This window comes from Marmota marmota, unplaced genomic scaffold, assembly GCF_001458135.2.
Source record: "Marmota marmota marmota unplaced genomic scaffold, marMar, whole genome shotgun sequence".
NCBI lineage: Eukaryota > Metazoa > Chordata > Mammalia > Rodentia > Sciuridae > Marmota > Marmota marmota.
The window spans coordinates 20,376,012-20,392,160 of record NW_025999990.1 but is presented as its reverse complement, the minus strand read 5'-3'; the positions used below and the strand labels follow the sequence as shown (position 1 = coordinate 20,392,160).

The following is a 16,149-nucleotide window of genomic DNA, read 5'->3' as shown; positions in this document are numbered from 1 at the left end:
TAGCAGGAATTTAGAACATCACTTTACCTATACAAAGATGTTAGAGTCTGTAAACAAGTCAAGATGGCGCCTGGCATTTTGCAGAGGGAGTGGTTTGTGAAGTAACGCCAGCGAGCCATTAAGTGTGGAGATTCCTTATTGGTTGACTGCTGTATCTAGTTTATGTTAATTAAGATAAGCTGTGTATAATGTATATATACCCCTCCGGTCCTACAATAAACGGCTCCCACTCCTGCTGTATCAATCTACACAAGTTGCTCGTCACCCCCCCCCTATTTTGCTGCAGCCGGACTGNGTCACCCCCCCCCCACCCCGGTTATTTTGCTGCAGCCAGACTGCAGCACAAAGATCCTAACATGATGGAGAGGTCTCCATATGCTGATTAGAGTAAGAGGCTAATTCAGCTTTTAGTAATCATTTTTGAAGGAATTCTACTTTTAAAAATAATTTATTCAAACATTTTATGCTAAAGTAATTGTAAAACACAATGACTTTCATGAGTTTCCCCCAAGCAAATGTGCACTTAACCACACAAACAAAACCATTACTTCATAGGTTTTTTTTTATTATAGATTTTTTATCCACTTGAATGTTAAAGAAACTACAACAGAGTTAAATACCATTTTTGATAACATGATTATATTCTTAATTACACTCAATATTAAATTGTAAAATATTTCCAGAGGAATACAATCTTCATTCATACAGCAGGCAAAGGACCAGAGAGGAAGGGGCCACGTGTGTCTGTCCAGTTTGCCATGAAAAGCAGGTTTGTAGAGCTGACATCTTCCCAATCTGTCAAAAGAAACACGATCCCCACTCCCGGGACAGTTCTTCTGTCTTCTTTCCACTAAGAATCACTTCTTCAAAAGTAAAAGACAACTGTAAAGAGCTGCTCTTTCCTCGTGCGCAGTACTGAGACTTCCTGGGACCATCTGTGGATTTCCCACCCAGCCAGTTGGCTAACAGCACTTCCCACACTCTGGGTTCGGTTGTCCTTTAAAAACACAAATACTCAAACTTTGGTTCCACCAAAAGATGCGACAAGCATTGACGGCTCTGGTTGGCTCCCCCCTCCCCCCACTAATGAATGGCTACAGTCTATTTTACATGGTTGTCCATGCTGCTTTGAGGTCACTTGTCCTTGGGTTCTCCCGAACCTGATTTTTGTATTGGATTCCCAAGCCCTTTCAGTGTGCAGTCTTTCTGCAGGTCAGAAGTGCTCAGTGGCAGGCTGTATTTTACAAGAGAACAAGAATAAGTGGATGTGTGCACCTGGAATAAAACAAAAGACAGAACAATGACCCGAGCGCCACACAGGCAGATAATTTTCAAACACGTAAAATGATGGTTACTGCACCCTGAAGGGAAGACATTTTTAGTGCAGTTTCATTATTAAAAGGTAAATATGAAAGCATCTTCCTGTTTCCATGTTTGTCTGCTAACTTATGCTCTGCATCTCTGATGACACTGAACCAAACTAGAACTCTTAAATCAGAATGTGCTGGTTTGCTATGCCTTCCTTACCGTAAAGCCACCTGGCTAGTTCCAGAAGCTCTGGTTTGCTGTTGGACAAACATTAAGACAGCCCACAGTGAAAGGGCAGACAGAATTCCATGCTCTGGTACCCTGTTGGCTTTGGTTGGATGGTCCATGTTTTATTTATTTTTCTTGTCTTAAGGTATTAGGGAAACTGTAGAAGTATGACCGGAGGTTTTATGATTCAAAATCAACAAGATCATCAGGTTGTTAATTGCATTCTTATAATGGATAATGGAAGAGGTGAATTAGATCATGATTTTAGGTTACAAACCAAAGACAGATGAAGAATGGGCTGCAGGACCAGCTGGCTTTGCTCAAGTCTTGCCCCTTCCTAGTGGTGAGTCCAACGACAACCTACTCACCTCTCTGCTCTTCAGCTTTTTCAGCTGTAGGATGGTGAAGGGAGCAGTACTGACTTCAATGGGTTGATGGTTAAGACAACCCATGAATTCAAAGTGCTGGGAACAGCAGGGGCACATCATTATTCTCAACAGAGATTCTTGAAAGAACCTGGTCCTGTCGTTTCTAACTAAAGGTGAGAAAAATGGATATATTATTCCCCCTTTTTATCTTTGGTCACCTCAAAGGAAAGCACAGGGTTCAACTACAATCCCTCCATATCATTTTAAGACATTTTTTCTTGCTACTACTTTTACAGCAATTATTCCAGAAGTGAAGTAAAAGTAATGAGAATTTACCAAAGAGGTAAATATTCTCAACAAAGGGGAGACATCATATTTTCCAACTCTCCAAGAGGATGCAAAGTAGTAATTGGTGATACAAGAGGCAATATAGGTGGACAACTCTTTGACCATTACTCTTGATCTTGACCTGACTTTGATAAAGCAGCCCCTTTGCAGGAGAGCACAGAGAACATGGCAGAAGACTGTCATGCGTAGTGATTACCAAAATTTTAGAGCTGAAAGACACCTTGATTGGACTCATTCACACATGATTTTTAGATGAGATTGAGATTCAAAGACTCTAGATGATAGCATTAAGATAACATGGGAAGTATCCAATCTAAAACCTCATCATCCTCATCACCAGCCCAAGGATACAAGGCAGGCAAGAAAGTGGCTGTTGAGTCAAACAGACATGTCACTTGTTAGCTGTATGACCTCTCGTAGCTTCAGTGTTCTCCTCTTTGAAATGGGAACTCTACATTATAGAGTCAAAAGAACTTACAGATGAGGAAATTTTAAGATAATGCAGCCAAGAATTTAGCCCAGGATCTGGCATAATTAGTGCCTGATAAATGATAATTATCATTTCCAACCTGGTCAATGGGTATTTATAGCTATTTAGATAACTATTTATAGTTAGGTATATAACTATAAATGAGTCATCTTCTCTAATTTTCTTTTCATTATGGAAAATGATTTAATTCTTTTCTATCAAAGACAGGTGTTTCAACCTGTTATGTGAATGATATTTGAAAAATGCTTAAAGGTGCTTGAAAGAAAACAAATGTAAAGTAATAAATTAGTGTTGACATCATGCCGTTTTTATTTGGGGCACAGATTTCAAGATGATACTGGGGTGTCTTTGCAGGAACTGCCTCAGAGAAATAAGTAGAGACAATGAAGGCCATTAGGAATATTTCTGGGCTTAAAAACAGACTCAGATGAAACTGTGAAACACAAAGACATTCAGAAATGTTCTTCAAATCCTTTCCATTGTACTCATGAGCTCTTGATGTGACAAATACACAGAGCAGAACAATGTCTGATCTAATAGGGCCTGTTTTAGGAGGTGACTGAAGATAAATTAAACAAACTACACTTTACACAGCTGGTAGCTAAACAAACAGAATTCATTGCCCCAAAGGGGGCTATGCCTAGGTTGAAGAAAGGTTTAAATAAATCCATGGGTAATGAATACTTAAGGAGTTATCGAGGGCAACTTAAGAGTATTATGTGTATATGCCTCAACTTTTAGGGTGATGTCATTAATCACAGTAACTTGGCTCTTCTGATGAATTATACAGTCAGTACCTTGGCTGGGGTGTTTGTTTCCTTTGACTCAACATGGAATTTCTTATGTTCTAACACAGGGCAAAAAAGATTTGTGGAGCAGTGATATGTGGCAGTACTTGCTCAGCTTATTAAGTGGATTGCCTGTGGTTTTGAAAAGCTTCCTCCCCTTAATAGTCATATTGGAATCCACTGGGTGGCAAGAACACAGCATACCACCTTAAGGGTCACTCTTGCATAAGACATTAATGCATCAATCCCTAATTTGGAAACCTGTGGTCACTCAGCAAGACAGAATTTGTCTCTCTCCCCTAGTGTAATGATTTTTATTTTGTAATCTCTCTTGGGGTAACTCCTTGCAGGCTTGGCATGTTGAGAATCAGAGACTGGCTCTAACAATATGGCCATGGTTCTCTGCCTGGCTGATTTAGCTAAGCATTTAAGTAACCACTAATCTTCTGAAAGCACCAGGGTCTACTTAGAGAAATCCCTGTTGTCTGCAAAGATGGAAACAAAATCAGCATGGAGGAAGCATTAGTTACTAAACACAAATCAATCTCTTTTTTTTTCACCTCGTTGTTCGTTCTATAACCATCAGGGGCGTGGTTTCAGGGCGGCGAGTCTTCATTTGGTAGGTGCAAGATGGGCTCATGCCTGACAAGCAGGGAAGATGAGTTGGGGAAGTGGAAGGAGTAAAAGGAGAGTTTATTGAAGCTCCTTTGTATAAATCAAACCACACTCTAATGGGTGAATCTCACAAATGCTGAGTAAAAAAAAGCCAGATGCAAGAGAACATTCTATACCATGTCCTTCACATGAAGTTCAAAAGCAGGCAAAATTAACCTGTCTTAGGTGGGAGAAACTGGATATGGGGACACCAGGTGCTTACTGGGTGCTACAAATGTAAAAATTGAGTTTTTAGGTGGAAATCCATTGAACTTTGATCTGGAAACTTCATGATTCATATGACTTTATGATATGTCGACTATGCTGAATGTGTTACACTTCAACAGAAAGGTTATTTTGAAACACATGTGTTAATATTTCATCTTTTATTTGAAAGAAGATTAGTTTGACACTTTTGACTATTATACATGTGGTATTATCAGAATTTATTTGGATCATTCTTTCTTGCCTTGGTTATCTTGATACTCTGAATCTTGATACTCTGGAATCTAAATTTTTTAAATTTTTCATTTCATACTGCTGGTGCAAACCTCGTCTAACTATAATGGGAAAGAAACCATCCAAAGTCAACTTCAGACTTAATACAAATACTTTAATATAGAGAACAGAACCAAACTCAGGCACATCTGTTTATCATTCCGTGGTGATGGAATCAGAATGATTTACTATCTGGGCATCTCTGTTGCAGAAACATCTGTTCACTGAGGATAAGAAGTTCATGTGTTGGGTACAAGCTTCTAAAGTGGAGAGCCCTAGAATCTTTTCTTGGCTTTGCAGCACGGACACAGCATATTACATCTTTCTTTCCTGTGCCTCAGTTCCCCATTTGTAACATTAAGGGAAAGTGTACAAATGAGAATGTTTGGGAGAGGGCTTAGAGTGCCTGATGAAATTCCATTATCATTATAATTAAGACAAATACTGAAAGTGGTCACTAATAAAGATGATGGCAAGAAGTAGGATTGTCATCTGTGCATGGAACAGGAAACATGATAGGCAGAAGGATTGTGAGCCTGCATTGGGAGGAATATTCTTTTTTCTTTCTTTCTTTTCTTTTCTCTTTCTCCTTCCTTCCTTCCTTCCTTCCTTCCTTTCTTTCTTTTTTTGCCAATAAATCCTATTGAGTTGAAAACATGTTCCAGAGGGAAGGAGTAGGAAAAATTATTCTGCTGGGAATGGATTGAACTGATAAATGGCCACAATCCTAGTTGGCCATGAGCAGTGGCAAATTCCACCCTCTGGTCTGGATTTTTTCCCCCCTGATTTAGCAAATTCAATTGTCATCTCAATATATGGGTATAGAAACAATCATGTCTTAGTTTTTGCATTCCTACAATTCTAATAAACACATATGTCTTCTTTCATGGAATCAAAAAGTCGCTTTTGAAATGCTTAGGCATGTTCTGAATAAAATCAGTGAATTTTCACAGTTTTTTCCTTAAGAGTTCAGAATGTTTGTCTTTTAAATTATTGCAGGATGTGACTTTGAATCTGGCTTTAGCACAGAAAAACTCTTATAGGTTCAGAGAAAAAACGAACAGAAGGTCTCAAACTGCCCCCTAATTGTTCATATCACCATCTGCAGTGACCCACTGAAAGTCAGACTTCAGGAAGACCTTTCAGAAGCAAAGGAAAGACAGAAAAGATGAGATATGATAAAAGCATGACTGGTGACATTTCCAAGGGGTAGAAACAAGGGTGTCAGAGAGAACCCTAAAGAGCAGAAAATCTTAAGATAGAATAAGCATCACTTCTGCAGACTGAGTAGAGAATTTCCTTACTTTCAGGAATTTTCTGTGGAATTTATAAGAAGCACTTAGTCATTCACATATCAAGTCTCATTCCCAGATATAGTAAAGCTCATCAGTCTATTGACTTAAACACAGGATACAACTTTACGAATCCCTTGGGCTATTTCAAATACATCAATCAAGAGTACAGTCAGAAATAACAACACGGATTGTTAAAAATCTCTTTCCTCTGGCGATCTCACCTTTTAGCTTTTGCTGAGATGGGCACCAAGCTTTTCTTTCCTGATCAAGCTTGCTGCATAGGGGATCTGTAAGACAAAAGCAAAAACATCCAGGTAAGCTGATTTGGAGGCAGATGTGTAGTGGAGACCTGTCATCATGCCTAACAATTTGAATGCCAATGAAACTTCGAGGAGAAGGTCCCCACCTGCTCAGCAGTAGAAACTTCTGAGGGTACAGCATTCCTAAGTCCCATTTAAAAACCCATCAACGACAGAAAGGGTGATCACAGTGGATTGCTGCTCCAGCTAGTCCCCGAGGTTAACAGGTAGTACTTCATTTTAAAAAAGTTTCTGAAATTTTGCATTTAATACTATGGTATTATTATTTTTTATTTTAGATATGAAAAGTGAATTACAATACTATATGTCCAAAGTCACAACAAAAATGTGATTACAAATTAGTTCAGTGAAATCTTTCAGTTTATTTGATTTCTTTATAAAATATAATATCATTATAAATCACAAGTAAAACTAAACACAAATGATTACTTTGGGTAAATTTCCAATAACTGATAAGAAGCACCAGAAAAAAAATTGTAGCGCTGGGGATGTGGCTCAAGCGGTAGCGCGCTCGCCTGGCATGCGTGCGGCCCGGGTTTGGTCCTCAGCACCACATACAAACAAAGATGTTGTGTCCGCCGAAAACTAAGAAATAAATATTAAAAAAAAAAAATAAAAAAATAAAGTGTGTCCTCATGAATTCTGAGGAAGGTTAGGGAAAATATATACCATTAAAAAAATTGTAGTGAATGGAAAATATGACCCTTGAGAATTCTACCTCGATAAACTCAAAGAGTACTTTTGAATGCTGAGATTGTTAATGAAAACCCATCACATTTTCATTAGAAAATTTAAATGGCTGAATTTAGTTATCTTCTCCTCTAACCTCAGTTAAAGTCCTTATCATTGTGTTACCCACCTTAATCATTACAAGACTAAACTCAAGATTTTAAAGATTTTATCTATTTGAAATATGTATTTAAGAAATACACATTTGGTCTTTTAGAATGTAGCATAAAGCCGGTGTGATGGTGCACACCTGTAAGCTGAGAGAGAGGCTGAGGAAGGAGGATCACAAGTTTCTTAGCAATTTAGTGAGGCTGTAAGCAACTCATTGAGACTCTGACTCTAAATTTAAAACAAACAAACAAACAACAACAACAACAAAAAGAACAATGGAGGTGGTTCAGTGGTTAAGCACCCCTGAGGTCAATCCCTGGTACAAAAAAAAAAAAAAAAAAAAAAAGAATGTAACATGAAAATATGGATGTTACTTTAAAAGAGGAAGGGGAATAAAATTACTTTAATTTTTTAGGCAATGCTTTTGAATTCTGTTATGTATATCTCCACATTCCTAGCACATCGGTATGTTTTACTGTCTTGATCTACCAGTCCATAAATACAAATCTTTATTAATGGAAAGGAGCTTCAAATTTACACAATGATGCAATTGACTAAGGTGAGCTGGACCATTTACCATAAAAATGGGTCAACTGAATCAAATAATCTTTTTAATGGGAAAAAAGGAGAAAATTAAAAGAGTCCCCTATTTTGATGCACGATCACAAATGAAACATATTGGATGGGCACATGTCTGATAAAGGACATAGATAGCAGCATTGAAATTAATGATTCATGTAGTGACATAAAAAGTTCAGTGTTCTAATCTCATAGCTTAGGATGTGGGCTGAGATCAGCTAGCTAACTATGACAAGGACCGTTACACAGGGACCTACTCTTGTTACCTCTTCTTTTCACTGGAGGTCATGCTACACCTGCTGTTAACAGAGACACCCTTGAATCTTGCCTTTCCATTATGGTGTACGCGACAATAAGCCAAAGCTCATGAATCACCTCTCTGTGTAGATGTGTAAAAGAACAGAGTCTTGAATGCAATTATTTAGGATAACCATAAATGATATAAACTGTTGGGCACAATGAGTTACCCATAATTTTTTTGGAGGGGTACTGAATATTAAACCCAGGGCCTCACACATGCTAGGCGAGCACTCTACCACTGAGTTGCATTTCCCAACCCTTTTTATTTTGAAACAGGATTTTGCCCAGTTGCTAAGGCTCGCCTTGAACTTGTGATCTTCCTGCCTCAGCCTACCGAATCTCTGGGATCACAGGGGTGCACCACCGCACCTGGATTGTGACACTTTCACATTTAGAAAGAGTCCTCAACATCAGGATTGGATGTCACAGATTTATTGTTCTGTTCTGTGCCAGGCACTATGAGAGATAAGTCAACATCACCATGAGTCACCATACAAGTGTGTAAACTATTTATCCTAACCCAAAGGAAAGTGCCAATAGGTCCCTATTCTCACAGCTAAGTCAGAATGCCTTTTTCTTTCCTTTGTGTGTTTTTTCCTCCATAAATAATAATGTAGCATTTTATTAAGGTAAAAAGTGGAGAAAGAAAAGAGAAAAAGGACATTTTCAAATGTCCCTCCCCAAAGCCCCAGACTGGAATTTAAACTGCTGTGAGAATTATCTTCACACAAACACTAATTGTTAATTTATTTTCTTAAAACAAAAAGAAATGAAAGCCAAAAAAACCCAAAAATTTAAAAAGCAAAAATTAAAGAAAGATTACATTAGCACATGGCCTACTTGTTCATGAAAACTAGGTTATTTCATTGATTCCAAGATACATGTTTCCTCCTCACATTTTAACATCTCTTAAATCAGATAATTATAATTATGGCCTCTTAAAATTATGGTTGAAAAAATATTTTTCTTGTAATTCACCAAGTAACGTGCCTCTTAAACTGGATGGTGTTTCAGGTTCCATAAAATGCAATATTGGATTTACAGACACATCAGCAAACTCTCCCCAACTTCCAGGAGCTCAGGATTCTAGAAGCTCCATTTAAGCCATTATTCCATGAACATCTCCTACAATAGGACTTACAGAAGTTTTCTTTTCATTTTGGCCAGCTTGGAAATCACCCAGATTAGCATGAACAAAAAAATAATTAATTAACTAATTAATTAATTAAAATGTTATGTAACTTCTAAGTTGTCCAGTTGACTCTAATTGAGCTAAAGTATTGGGGTTGGTTAGGGAATGTAGCTGAGTGGTAGAGTGCTTGCAGGCCCTGAGACCTCTGGATTTGATCCCTAGAAGTGCAAAAAAGACAGGGATTGGAGTCTTTCAACGTTCCTAGTTTGTGCTAAAAGAGAGTTAGCCTGAGTTCACTCAGGTGAGTCAAAATCTCAGAGCAAGAATGATGAGAAGGCTATAGAATTAAGGGAAATTGATTATTGTTAAGATGCAAGGCAGTGGATGAATAATCAGAAAAAAGCACGGAGGAGTCAAATAGTCAAAATCTATCTGCTGTTAGAAAATCTTAAAATATTAAGGAAGCTTCTACAGAAGTTCAGATTTGTATCCTGCAGGGACCTCCTTTGACACATACTCAGCCATAAAAGCAAAATCCTCTAGAGGCCTAGGAATTTTTTTCTAAAAGTACAGTGCAAAACAGTAACTGTTTGATCTACTTTTTTCAAAACATGTAAAACATATTTTTACAAACTCTCTGGGTTGAGACTAAGAATCTGGGTAAGTTCCATCCTAATGAATACTGGAGAAACTCCAAGAAAAGTCCATTCCACTGAGGAGCTGAGCCTTTATCCAAAGCAATGGGAAAGACCTGCTGCTCCTTTCTCTGCAAAGAGGCACTGTGCTCTCACCATTGGGAAGTTGTAAACTGCTTTTTTACAAGTCCACAGTGAATGAAACATTCGTACTAAATCTATTGATTGGACATTATTTTAATTGAGGCTTTTAATGAAGAACTTTTGAGACCAGTTCCCCTGGCTGCTTGTGACTGCAGCATTCTGGAAAAACAGCAGAGGGCACTTCAAGACTAGAACATATGCTTTGTCTTGGTGCTTCGCTGTAGCTATCCTGCAAGTTCCAAGGACAAGAGAGTCTGGGTCTAGCCCTAACCATGTGCTGTGTTGCAGCTTCACAATGTCCTTCAAGGACGAGGACAAAAAAAAAATTTTTTTTAAAGGAAAACAGCATGTTTTCCACACACACACAAAAAAACTGCAGTAATAGTTTATATACAGAGATGCCCTACTTAAAAAATTATTACCAAATAAGCAATGGGGAAAGAAAAAGATTATCAGGGCATCCTAATAGTCTCAGTTCATGTTGTAAATCATTATAATCCATTCTTGAAAACCCTGATCAAAGGGTTATTCACTGAATAAAATATCTTCAGCTTCTTTGTAATCCAAAGGGATGATGAATTTTTTTTAATTAAACATATTTTCCCTAGAATCACAATTCATTTGTGAATGAGGAATCTTTTACCCTTTATTATACTAAACATTTACATTTTCATGAAATTCTTAAATTCTAAAAATTTGTATTGGGTTCCTAGTGAGAGGACTTTATTTTTGTGTGTGTAAATAAATCCAGTCTAATAAAGAGAATGCTTTAAGCATTTGAAAACCCAGAGCAGAGATGCAGGATTTTAACACAAACTATGTCAAATACTTTGAAACTCAAATTTTAAGCTATTTTTAAAAATGTTAGCCTGTGTTCCTAAATAAATGTTAAATAAACTATTCTACATATGCTTTAAGCTTGGCATTGAGATACATGCATATTTATGTATAAATGCACAAGGAGAGTCTATCATTTGATTCTATGGTCACCACAATTTTACATGTAACAAACTAGAAAAATATGCACTAGCACAGAAATGATAGTCAGCAGAGAATCTATAAATGTAGGATCCAAAGAAATTCAGAAGTTTTCTTTTTATGGCAATGATACCCGAGATGCTTTCCATATAAGTCTTTAGAATAGGAACGCTGTGTAACACATAGGATAAATCCACTGTGGGTCTATGGGAGTCATTACAAAATATGATGATTTTAATATGTTTGACTGCAAGATAGGATTAGTTTTTATTTCATCTACAGAAAAAAATGATTATTCTGTAATATGCACTCTGTAAACTTTAAGTATAAAATGATTTTGAGTGGATTGTTCTGTTCTCAGAAAGCAATGTACGCAACGATATTTACTGATGGATGAGATCATTCAACTAAAATCTTGAGAAAGCCAATAACTGTGATACTTCACAACTCCTTAATAATCTTCAGATAGGAATTTCTGAAAGACACTTTCCTCCAGGTACATTAGCAGATACATAAAGCTGAATAAGGCAACTAGATATATCACTATTCAAGTAACACTGTCTCAGTTCTAAAGCAGATAGTGTAACACAAACACAGATCCTTTCTGTTTAAAAATCTCTCCAGCCACCGAGGCTTAACTGGTTCAACTATTATAGACACTACTTGTACACAGCCCTAGCATTTTATGGCTTGCATGTGTATTTCCTGCTTATTACTCACTTGCACCTTATGATATCCCTATCAGGTCAATCCTTACAACAATTCTCTTTTGAGAAAAAACAAAAACAACAACAACAAAAAAAAAAACTTGACAACATGGGCCTTGAGCCAAGTTTACAGACCTAAGCGCTTACGTCTGCTAGTTGCTGACAGCGCAGTACTAATACACCAGCTCCCCATAACTCACCGGTATGCTTTACTTTACTAGTTGTGGCAGCAGTTGCATAGCAGGTAAAAGAACATTTGAGGAAATCAGGACCAAGCCAGGGACATTAGGAGTTAAGGGGACTGTTCTATGAGAGCATCAGAGTTAGGTCAGATGAGTTCATGGGTGGTGAAAATTCATTTGGCAAATGTTTACTTCTAACTTGTTGATGCGAGACCCTGCTAGGGGCTGGAGGCAGTGGGATACCAAAGAGGGGAAGAAGCAGGAGGGATGAATCATGTCTATTTCACCAATTTTTCTTGTTGATCATATGAATATAGTTTTGTGAATTTCAGGAATTGTACCTGTAGGGTTGGGGAGAAAATTCTAGCTTCTGTATAACTATTTAACTTGTTAGGGATGAGTAAGACTCATCTAGATCCATAGATACATGATGATAAAATATTTTGTAATACAGTCTAAAAAAAATGTTTAGTAATACCAACTCATATTTTCCAGGTGCCAATTATCTCAAAAGATATGAGATATTTCTTCTTCTATCAGTACCACCTGCTTATTTGCTAAAGAAATCAAATATAAAAGAGACATTAAGTTTTTATAACTAGCCTTGAAAGGGGGAAATAAAATAAATACTTTGTTTCCTTTTCTAATGCCAATTTTGCTATATTCACCACCACCCTGAAATCACTTTTTTTTGGTCTCATATATGGCAATTTAAAAAAATATGAAAATAATGCCCTATGTAAAATCAGTAAGGTCTAAAATTTTTATATCCCTCTGCTTATATTCAAATTCTTCCTTTGGATGAAGAAAACAATAGGTATATTCACAGCAAGTAATTATACCACTTATTATCTAGAAATAAAAAACTGACGATAGTAGACACATTTTTTTTTACTATCTATGAGGGATTTATTACCAATTGATTAAAAAAATTCTCTTCTCCATAGTAAATTTAGGTGTATACAAGACTGACTGACAAAACTAACATAAGATAAGGTCCTATTTAAGGGGCACCTTGTATAGAGGTTTTCAGAACTGAGAGCTGTCATTAAGGGACTGAGTCAGAAAAAAACAAATGGGCTGTTTTGAGAGTTACAAGCAGCACCTTGTAACGTCATCTTATGTACAGTGCCCCCAGAATTCGGGAAAACCTGATGAAATCCAAGACTGCTTTAAGAATGATTCTAAGGAATCTCCATGAACACAGGCACAACAGATGCAGAAAGGAAACATTAAAACATATTTCTTAATTGTGACAGAGACTAGATATCTAGTTCTGAAACAAGATGCACAGACACCCACACCTAATTGGTACAAGGGTAACAGATCAGCTCAAAAATGTCAAGCAACCCAAATTATAATAATCATGCTGGTAATACCACTAAGGATCAGCACAGGTCTTTATCCAGGTGATTAAAAATATCTTGAAAATATTGAGCAGAAATTAGTTTCCCTATTGTACTCATGAAAATGAGGAAGCTTGGCAGAACCCTTTGAGAGCACTAATGAATAATACCAGATGTGTCTGTGCAGGGACAAAGGGCAAGGACTTCAGAAAACAAACAAAAATCCCAAACAAAGCTACTACATTTATCACACATCCTTCTGTTTTCTTTTTAGTTCTCCTATATAAATAGATTACTTTGAAGAATGATTAGGATAGAGTAACACACTTTATTTGGAAATAATGTTTCTTTTCATTATCCTTCAAGTGAATGCAATTGGTTAATTGTGTGTATACTAAGCTCTATTGACTGTGGAGGGCCTGGCTCAGGTGTGGGTCAGGAAAGGGGGGGTGGGCAGGAGAGAGTGGCCCCTCACTGTGCTCTCATGCAGCGCAGCACCAGGTATGGAAGTTTGTTCGGTGGAAGGAAACATCAGACACCTCTAGTTCGCCCACAGAGACAATTTACGCATCTGTCTATTAACACATGGTAGGTAGTTACATTTAGAGGAAGCATACTGACACATCTGTTTACCCTGTTTCCTAAGTAAATCTCTTGGTAATTAGCATATAAACCAGCTGAGAGGTAAGTGGACCCAAGGACTCCCTGGAAAAAACACGAACAGTTTCATACATATTGGGGGGTTTGAAAACAAATCAATCAAGTTGCATCTATTTTTAAGTAGAAATTCATCTTACAATTTGTAACTGTTGCACCATTTCCTCACGGTAAGCTAGTTCCCTCTTCATCTGATCCTGAAAATTATCTGTTGAGAGAGAGAAATAGAGAAGAAAATTAGTTGAAGTGCAAAATCTACTTTTAGTATACAGTTGGCCCTCCATGTCAGAGGGTCCTGCATTCATGATTCAAGCAACCTAAAATCAAAAATATGCAATTTTAAAAAGTGCATCTGTATTGAACATGTACAGGTTTTCCCCTTATCACGATTCCCTAAACAATTCAGTCTAACAACTATTTACATAGCATGCACATTGTATTAGGTATTATAAATAATATAGAGATTATATTATATAGAGAGATTATTTAAAGTATATAGGAGAACGTGCAGAGATTATATGCACACACTATGGCATTTTATGTAAGAGACTTGAGCATCCATGGATCTTCCCCTGCAGGGGGAACCAATCCCCAGTGGATGTTGAGGGACCAGTAAAATATTGCTGATAGTTCCATAGAGAGTCCCTGCACTGTAGCCACCCCCACCCTTTTAAGTAAACATCATTGCTGTTTAAAGACATGTTTTCAGCACCCTATGATTTAATTAGAATCAGACAATAAATTCTGAGAGAGTAAGGCCTATTCTTATATTTCATAGCATCTCAGCCCCGATCAAGTCCCTTTTATAGAAGAATTATAAAGAAAGATCCACTACATTCATGTTCTCTGATCTTTGCACACTTGCGCAAGTACAGCACTGAGCTTGCACTATCTCCACAAGTTCATTGACAGTGAGGGGATTGACCAACGTGCAGATGATGCCTCTGGGCCACTAGAACACAAGCCTTGGAACACGCCTGCTGGCTTCCCTACAGCTCATCTCACTTGTATTCTGGCCTGACTCTCCCAACCGACAATCCTTCTTACACCATATTAACCCTGGTATGTCCCCCTTTGGCCTGATGCCATTAAATAAACTGCCTCAATCCAAGAAACCAGGGAGAGGGGACTTTAAGAGATACTGTTATACAAAAACCATTTTATAATTCTGTGTATTCATCACTTTTTTAAAATAAAAATTTTTTAAGTTGTCAATGGACCTTTATTTTTATTTATTTATATGTGGTGCTAAGAATCAAACCCAGTGCTTCACACATGCCAGGCAAGTGCTCTACCATTGTGCTATAAACCCAGCTCACATGTTTATCATTTTTATTTCATTTAAGAAGTGACTTTGAAGTGCATAGCACAGCATTGCACCTTCTCCTTGTGATCTTTTTTTAAAGCATAGACTTGCTAGCTTTGGCTCTGTGTGCTTTAAAGGAGAAATTAACATGATTGTGTGATTAAGTATTATACGTAATTTTTTTTTTTTTTTTGCATTTATGGTTGATAGATAGAGCAGCTGCTTGGAGAAACCAGAAACTCCCTTCTCAGCTTTTCCTCTCCTCTCCCTTCCGCCTCTGCAGACACCTGATGTGTGGATCCCCTGTGTCCTCCCTCCTTCCTCCACTCTTTGTCCCTGTTACCTCCCAAGCACAAGCAACACTCAGAGGCAACACCCTGCACCTACCTTTTCCCTGAGTAATTTCCCAACTGACCTCAGGCCTCCAGTCCCTCTCTCTCCAAATCCCTTTCATTCTCCCACTTTAAAATCTCTGATGGGCATCATTTTCAAGATAATAAATAAATCTTTAGCACTCACAAGACTCTGGATACTTAGAGATTAAAATTTTGTTGCTTTTATTTTTAATTTTTTACTTTTATCTTCTATACTATTTGATTTCTTTTCCCAACCCCAAGCATGTATTTTAATTTTTTTTTCAAAGACTTAATCTCTCTTCTGAATTTGCTGTGAAAGGCACTGCAGAGAGAGAGAAGCTTCTGGTGCAGAGGGAGGATGGGGACTCTCATTCCCTTGGGGAAGGAAACAGTGCTTTTGCAGAGGTGGAGAATGGTGTGCAAGGAGAGGGTGACTGGGAGTGGTCAGTTCACAGCAGCAGAGGGCTCAGAGGAAACACCCTGCACCTACCACCCATCAAACCACCCTCCAGTCCTCAAACATGCACCCAACTTCTGGTCTCTGTGCCTTTGCTCCTGCCTTCACGGAAAATACTAGCCTTTTCTTTAAAGTCCAGTTCCAACATCATCTCCCCAAGAAAGTTCTCTCATTTTCCTGCCCCTTCTGCCAGAATCAGTCACCTTTCTTTGGTACTTCTCCAGCACCCAATC

The 16,149-nt window shown here is 37.8% G+C and overlaps 1 protein-coding gene across 1 annotated transcript in view; it reads right to left on the bottom strand.

Moving 5' to 3' along the window:
* Nucleotides 1–588: 588 nt before the first annotated feature.
* The window catches only part of Skor2 (SKI family transcriptional corepressor 2), a 52,544-nt gene continuing 36,983 nt past the window's right edge, over nucleotides 589–16,149 (bottom strand). The window contains 3 exon segments of the mRNA XM_048806585.1: nucleotides 589–1,275; nucleotides 6,199–6,264; nucleotides 13,938–14,005. Of these exon segments, the coding sequence (XP_048662542.1) occupies nucleotides 6,202–6,264; nucleotides 13,938–14,005 (131 nt within the window). The 3' untranslated portion in view covers nucleotides 589–1,275; nucleotides 6,199–6,201.